This window comes from Vicia villosa, linkage group LG4, assembly GCF_029867415.1.
Source record: "Vicia villosa cultivar HV-30 ecotype Madison, WI linkage group LG4, Vvil1.0, whole genome shotgun sequence".
NCBI lineage: Eukaryota > Viridiplantae > Streptophyta > Magnoliopsida > Fabales > Fabaceae > Vicia > Vicia villosa.
The window spans coordinates 179036466-179045030 of record NC_081183.1 but is presented as its reverse complement, the minus strand read 5'-3'; the positions used below and the strand labels follow the sequence as shown (position 1 = coordinate 179045030).

Sequence of the window (8565 nt, the reverse complement as noted above, 5' to 3'; positions counted from 1 at the left end):
AAGGCAGAAAAATAGAGTCTCCCTAGCTAGAGTCAGCCACAATTCTGGGCTTTGTACAAAACACTAAAATAAACCTTTCAATCAAATAAAATAAACACTCTCTAACTAGAGCCATCCACGATTCTGGGCTTCATACAGAATACAAAATCATTCAATCAAAGTCAATTTCCAGTGGAGTCATCTCCCAGAGTCAATAAAAACCTTTTAAGCCTCAAGCTTGGGCCTCATACAAGCCAGCTAAAATCAAATCTTTCATACAGTAGATAGATATGACTTATCTCTATAGAGAGATATTTCTCCTATTTCACCATATTCAAACAAACAAACATTTCAATTTCAATTTCAAATATTCTCCCATTAAAGACTCTGAAAGGCATGCTCTGGTACATCCCCAAACTTGTACAACTTTACCTAATTTGGTTGAGAATTTTTCTTTCATTCAAGAGACACGTGACTGGCATACTTGCACACAACCAAGTAAGGTCCCTCTCTTAATGAAACGAACTCAGCGTTTCTGTCACTTTAAATGTTTGTGGTGGAATAGTAGAAATACCTCTCTGTAAAGATGACTTCTAAACAACTAATTCAACACTTTTTCAACATAATAGTACATATCAATCCCATAATGACCACTAGAACTAAAACAAATACTCCTTGGTGTAACACCCTTCTAAACCCCGCAGAATATTTAACAAAAATCAGAGTAAAACATGAAGAAGGGTATTACAACTCCAACAAAATAAACAAAGATTCATGTCATGCCATAAAGGAACGATAAACCAAAAATTATTCAGATATCATATTAACACAGCGGAATATTAATTCTTAACAACTGAATAATTAAACATCCAGAGTCGGAGACTCATGATCCAACCATAAACCATAAACAAAACAAGGATTTATCAACCAATCCTAAAATAACGTTTCCAGTGTTACACGACCAGAGCATGACACAGACCCAACTGACTCTAACGAATTACTTGACGAGCTAATCCTCACCAAGTACACAAGCTACTCCTCAATCTGAAAAAAATAACAACAGTAAGGGTGAGTTTCATTCGCATTAACAAATGTTATAGGAATATAAACAATACAACTTCATTCATACATTATTCACCCAAATTCAATTATATTCAGATAGTATAGCAACATTCATCAGATACAATCATCCATACCAAATACACACAAATTATAACATTGGACTACTTCCATTCATGTTACAATTATACACAACAACCTAATGCAATGCAACTAAATGCATGTGGTACCAAACATGGGATAACCCATCTCACCGATCCACCACCATAAAGATTCGGCTACTTCTCTCACCAATTCCACACAATGGGAATTAGCTACCGCTGTCCCACCACCATAAGGGATACAGCCCACAACATGATTATGAAATGCATGCATCACATACCGCATGCTAATCATCAATACCAAACAACTAAACAATCATAATCATCAACCGATGCAATAACAATAGCCACACAATAGTTATGCTATTTTTTTCCAACCATCTCAAATATACATTTTACATCAGCAACACATGTATATTAATCATCAATCACAACCAAGACGAGTTAATAGTCAAAACATTCACCAGTGCATTTGTACGCATAAACCACCACAACCAATTAAATCAAGTGTTTTAAAATAAAATCGAGTCACAACTCAAACACTATTTTATTGCATAAATCGCTTAATTAGCTTCACTGTGCTCGAAACGGCACATCAAACGGACTAACAGTTAAAAAGTTATGCATCGTTAAACTTTTAAAAAGTCCCAAACTTCAACAGCACGCGGCGCCAACTTGGTTCGCGGCGCGAACTGAGCGTTCCAAAAATTCTTGGCTCTCTGCCAAGCTATTCGCGGCGCAAACACCTGTACGCGATGCGAAACGAGAAAAAGATACGCCTTCGCGGCGCCAACACAGGTACGCGGCGCGACCTATGCGTATCACAACATCCTGGCATTCTGCCCACCTGTTCGCGGCGCCAACCCTGTGCACGCGGCATGAACCGGCGATTTCAGAAACCCCAACCTGCAGAAAACAGCATTCTATACATCCCAAATACCCTCAAAATCATACCAGTACGAATTTCAGAAAATAAACCACACATACAACATAGTTTGCACATTTACACATACTTCTAATCAAGCTTAACATCATTATTCAACACCAATCATCATTCACAACATAAATTGAACCAAAGTTCTATAAACCCCAAAACCCCAAACCCGACATACAATCCAATTCAGAATCCTAACATACAAACTCTATTGAATCATTCATACAACCCATAATAGAGGTTAATGAGAAGAATCCCCCTTACCTCGATGTCGAATTCTTGGATGCCCTTGCTCTTCACTCTTGCTCTTCTCCCAATTTCACGTTCAGCTCTTTTCTTCTCCCTTTTGGTTCTCTTTTCACAAAATCCTCCTCTTTTCTATTTTATGAAAATATAACCTTATTTTAGTAAAAGGCTTTGCAACTGACACACCCCCCAATTGCTACTTGCGACACTGGCCCATTAGCTTCATCAATCCATATTTCTCAAATAATTCAATTAATTCTAATATTTAATTAAAAAATTAATTAAATTAAATAAAGAAATTTATGGGGTTGTTACACTTGGCAGAACTTAAGCTTCTTTTTCAAATTATCATCTTGTTTCATCTTCAAATTGTCCTTCTTCTTATCTTCATCAATTCTCTTTATTAGTGACAAAATCACCTCCTTTGCACGAACCGACATTTCTGCATCGTACTAGTTGAAGAAGTTGCACCCCTTTCGTCCCTACAACTGAAATCACAAGCAGATTTCAGATTCTCAATTTCGTACAAGTATAAAGGAGATTCATACATTTAGATAGAAACTGGTGTTTACCTTGTATAACCCACAGCCATTAAACCTTCACCCAGGATTCTCCTTCGTCCACGAGGTAGTGAGCGGCGAATCAAGGTCATAGAAGCAGCGAACCTGTCTTCTTCGTGACACGCAACTGTTACTGGACACAACATAGATTCTGATATGGAAGCGAAGAAGATTGAGAGAAGAGATGAAGTGAGAAGCGAAGAAGAACGAGAGAACGGATGATGTGTGATAGAAGTGAAGAGGATATCGTTGTTGGTATCACTATGAAAGATTGGGATTTAGGGTTACTGCAAACAACTCAATTAAAATTGATTTTTTGTTTTAATTTTTTTTCTTTATTTTCTGAAATGTTATAACAAATATTATTAATGACGTGTAAATGCTTTGTTCTGTTTTTAATGACGTGTAAATGCCTAGTCAACCACTAAATTTGGACACATCAGCTTTTTTAGAGTGGAAATGGGGGTTAGTACCAGTTTTATATCCTTTAGTCAAGTTCAGGGACTGCTTTGTTCTATTTTAAAAATGAACGACCAGATTCGTGAGTTGGTCAAAACACGAGGACCAAAGGTGTTATTAAGCCTAATAATTATTATAATTATAATTATAGTAATAATGATTATAATAATGATAATAATAATTAATAATAATAATTAATATTTTTATTATCATTATTATTATAACAATTATTATTATAATTAATTTAACTATTATTATTATAATTATTATTACTATTTTGGTCCCCCTATTTTATCTGATCTACGAAATTGGTCCCCCTATTTTAAATTTAAACAGTTTTATTCTTCCTATTTTAGATTTAAACAGTTTTGGTCCCTTTTTCATACTTTTGCACTTAAAATTAATAATATTTTGATTTTTTAAATGAAAAATTACTTGTAAAACATGACAAATTATCGTATATAAATCAATTATTGAACTTTGTAGATAAAAATATATGTTAAAAAATAAAAAAATTTATCAATTTTCTTTGAAAAAACATGAGAGGGGGACTAAAACTGTTTAAATTTAAAATAAGGGACCAAAACTGTTTGAATTTAAAATAGAGGGATTAATTTCGTGAATCAGACAAAATAGAGGAACTAAAACTGTAATTTAGCCTTATAATTATAATAATGATAAAAATAATAATAATTATAGTAATAATAATAAACAATTATTATTATCATTATTATTATTATTATTAATATTATGATTATTCTAATAATTATTATAATTATAATTATGATTATTATAATAATTATTTTTATTATTATTATATTAATAATAATTATTATTATTGAGAAATATTTGCTTAATAATAAACTTGAATGAGAATATGAACATGAATTTCAAAGTGATGTAGTGGCAAGTTGTTACTCGTGCAGTCAATTTGACTTTAAAACGAGAGAATCTTCAAATGTTAGAGGAATTTTTGTAACTCTTTTTTTTGACAGGGGGGATTTTTTAAACTAACTCCATATGGCATGGGTGAAAATAGGTATTAACCCTTTTAATATTGTTCAGGTTTTGAGTCCTTTCATTAGATGCTAGGACATTGGTTGTGTGAGGGGAAAGTATGATGGCAATTGAGAAAGTCTTACGCTCATGGGGGACTACCGATGGCATATGAATTACATATATATCTAAGATCGATTTTTTTTCAAGGTTGCTGAAAAATCACCATTTCTACTCCCAACAAGAAATTGCATGTCATCGATAGTTTTTAAGGTTGAATAGCAAGGGTGATAAACAGAGACAAAACATTTATTTATGCTGCAGTGAGCCATAACATTGAACCATTACTTGAAAGCAACTTTATTTAGCATACGTGTTATACATCATAGAAAGACATCAAAGTAAAACAAATAGCACACTTGTAGTAATACATCATAACAAAACACAACACACCTAAATGTGAAAGCGAAAAAAAGAGTGGTCCTACTTGGAAATCCATGCCACATGATCTTGAGGTAGTAGGTGGCAAATAGGAGCAGTTCCAACTTTAACTTTGAGTTCTAAAAATGCAAAATGCTTTGGGTTCCATTGAGATGTATCAGTGTGACACACAACAATAGCTTTAACCCTGCTTCCATCAACAGCCTCCAAAGGCACTGAGTAAACTTTAGTTGTATCTGTTGTGTGGCAGAAAAACACTGCATAAGGGTAATTCTGTTTGTGGCACACAACAGCTTTGTTCTTCTCCCCCAACCTCTTCACTCCTTGTGTTATTACTTTATATTGTTGAAAGTCACTCTCTTTGTACGTTTCTGTTGAAACAGCCTCGAGATTTTTCCCAATTTTAGAAATAGAGAAATCAATCATGGACTCCAATGATGTTACGCAAAGTTTTTCTTCTCCTTTGATGCTTTCCACTTCACAGTCAGTGATTGTGTTGTTCACAATGCGAGCACCCTTTGACCCTTTCTTGATGTTCAGTTTGTTGAGTATGTATTCCAACTTTTTTGATGAAAAAGGTATTGAACTAGCAACTTCTCTAGGCAAGAATTTTGCTTCGTTATTTGGATTGGTTTTGGCAAATCTAATGTATGATTTTGTTCCATGGTGCAATTCCTTTTCAAAGAAGAAGATTGTTGCTTTTGGTTTATCATGCAATTGAGCCTCACTAGCAATATGATGGTAACGGAACCCATTATGTGAATCTCCAGAATTTACATTAGGCTTACTTGCAGCATGATGGTAACGGAACCCATTAGATAAATCTCCAGAATTTACATCTGACTTACTTGCAGCATGATGGTAACGGAACCCATTAGGTAAATCTCCAGAATTTACATCCGGCTTACTTGCAGCATGATGGTAACGGAACCCATTAGGTAATTCTTTAGAATTTCCATCAACCCCACTTATAGCATGATTGTAACCAAATCCATTAGGTAATTCTCCTGAATTTACATCAGGTTCACTTGCAGCATGATGGTAACCGAACCCATTAGGTAATTCTTCGGACTTCACACCAGCCTCACTTGTCGCATGATGGTAACCAAACCCGTTAGGTAATTCTCTAAAATTTACATCAGGCTCACTTGCACCATGATGGTAACCAAATCCATTAGGTAATTCTTTAGAATTTCCATCAACCCCACTTATAGCATGATTGTAACCAAATCCATTAGGTAATTCTCCTGAAGTTACACCAGATTCACTTGCAGCATGATGGTAACCGAACCCATTAGATAATTTTCTAGAATTTACATAAGCCTCACTTGCACCATGATGGTAACCAAACCCATTAGGTAATTCTCTCGAATTTACATCAGTCTCACTTGCAACATGATGGTAACCAAACCCATTAGATATTTCTCTAGAATTTATATCAGACTCACTTCCAGCATGATGGTAACCGAAACCATTAGGTAATTCTCTTGAATTTGCATCGGCCTCACTTGCAGCATGATGGTAAACGAACCCATTAGATAATTCTTTGGAATTTTCATCAGCCTCACTTGCAGCAAGATGGTAACGGAATCCATTTGGTAATATTTTAGAATTTACATCAGCGTCACTTGCAGCATGATGGTAACCGAACCCATTTGGTAATTCTCTGGAATTTCCATCTGCCTCACTTGCAGCATGATGGTAACCGAACCCATTAGATAATTCCTTGGAATTTACATTAGGCTCACTTGCAGCAAGATGGTAACCGAATCCATTTGGTAATTTTTTGGAATTTACATCAGCCTCACTTGCAGCATGATGGTAACCGAACCCATTTGGTAATTCTTCGGAATTTCCATCTGCCTCACTTGCAGCATGATGGTAACCGAACCCATTAGATAATTCCTTGAAATTTACATTAGGCTCACTTACAGCATCATGGTAACCGAATCCATTAGATAATTTTTTAGGAATTACATCTGTCTTACCTTCAACTTCACCTCCATCAGAGTAGCTCTTTTTGACTCCATCATCTAAACCTATTTAAGCAATGAATTAAATTGTAAAAGGAAATAATTATAATCACATGGAAGTAAATTTCCGTTTATATATTAAAGTGTTTATATATTAAAGTGTAGAGAGAGTTTAAAGATATTACTATAAAAGTATAAATTTTAGAGTATAACACTGACCAGGGAGTAGCAGATTAGTGATGGTTTTTGCCATCGGTGAGTCCGAAAGTAGGAGATTAGTGATGACTTTCGGCATTGGAGAGTTGGGGAGTATGGACTTCCAGTAAAGTTGAGGTGGTAACGTTTCAGCATTAGTTGCCACTAGCAGAAGCTGCATTTGAGAACATATTAACATTAGTATTCATTTACTTACAAGCAAAATAGAGCATATATATTAACATTATAATCATTTTTTACAAGCAAAATAGAGACATAGAATATCATAACAAGTATTTGAAGAAATGAAAGTAGTTTATGCATCGAGTTTGTGAGCAACTCACCATGAGAAAGGTAATAATGTGAAAGAAATGAAACTTCATATTGGAAGAAATGATGAAGAGAAGAAGTTGAGATGGAATGAAAACAAAGACGCGTGTAGCATTTATATAATGTAGAGAGGGGATGGTATTATGTAATTATCAATTATAGTAATTTAAAATATTTGATCAGACCAGAAGAAAAGAATCGTAATCTCTTAAAATTATAAAACAGTAGTATGAATGACATTATCTAATATTTTTTTACAATAATTCATTTGATTTAAAAACATAGTAGGTGTGTTTGGAGTGAGTGTGGGAAATTGGACTTGCATTGGAATGAAGACAAAAGATGATATTGAAATAATTGTTTGGAGATATTCATTCACGTTTTCTTTTAGCATTTTTTATGTAGAAATCTCAACTTTAAAACATTATATAACTAACATTGTGCCTTTTCAAGCTTGTAAGGTGTAATAAGTACATACTATTTATTGTTTTGGCCATATTATTTTACTAGTTATGGAATGAAAAACACAGAGGCATATTATTTTACAAACATGTGACTTGGTTTGGAAATGGTACGTAATGTCCATTAATTGTCAAGTGGCATGATAAAACAATTAATTTATTTAAAGAAATGTTTTGAATATGATTGGTTTTAGTTCCTTCCCGGTCATAGTTGCGGTAGAGGTGTTTGCGGCAATGTTTTTAAAAACCGGAACGGTCATTAAATCGGTGAGGATACTGGATCACTCGTTTATTGGTTGAACCACTGAGTCACTGGTCAAACCGTCTAACTAAATCGGATTTAACTAAATGACTCGGTTGAATAAACCGGTATCTATTACAATATTATATATTTATTAAATCAGTCGAACCAGATGACTAGGTCTCTAAAAAATATCACAACACCTACAAAATTTTAAAATTTTAAAATATCATAATTTCACATGTTTATTTTTTACCTTCAAAATCTAAATATAATCATCACTCACAACAAAATAATACAAAATATAAATTTAAATAAATTTTAAATCAAGTGTAATTGCAAATAGGGAAAATTATTTCAAATAAGATTTGAATAAAGTCTAATTATATTTTTTATTAAAAAACATGAAAACGACGTCGTTTTGTACGGAAAAAAAAAAGAGTATGCATTTGAACCACTGGTTTTCTAAAACCGCCGGTTCACCAGTTTTTTTCCAGTTTTGACTGATTTTGGTTGATTTTTACCGATTCAATAGCATATCTGATCCAGCACTCAGACCAGACCGGTGACCCCTCCAGTTCCCGGTCTGA

General features: G+C 33.9%; 1 protein-coding gene across 1 annotated transcript; it reads right to left on the bottom strand.

Moving 5' to 3' along the window:
- Window positions 1-4622: 4622 nt before the first annotated feature.
- On the bottom strand, window positions 4623-7445 carry LOC131596180 (BURP domain-containing protein 12-like). The gene is made up of 3 exons (XM_058868765.1): window positions 7288-7445; window positions 6968-7118; window positions 4623-6814 (listed from the first exon to the last, which is right to left on the bottom strand). Exons 1-3 carry the CDS (start codon window positions 7324-7326, stop codon window positions 4818-4820), a joined length of 2187 nt encoding a protein of 728 aa, XP_058724748.1. The 5' UTR covers window positions 7327-7445; the 3' UTR covers window positions 4623-4817.
- Between the last annotated feature and the right edge of the window lie 1120 nt (window positions 7446-8565).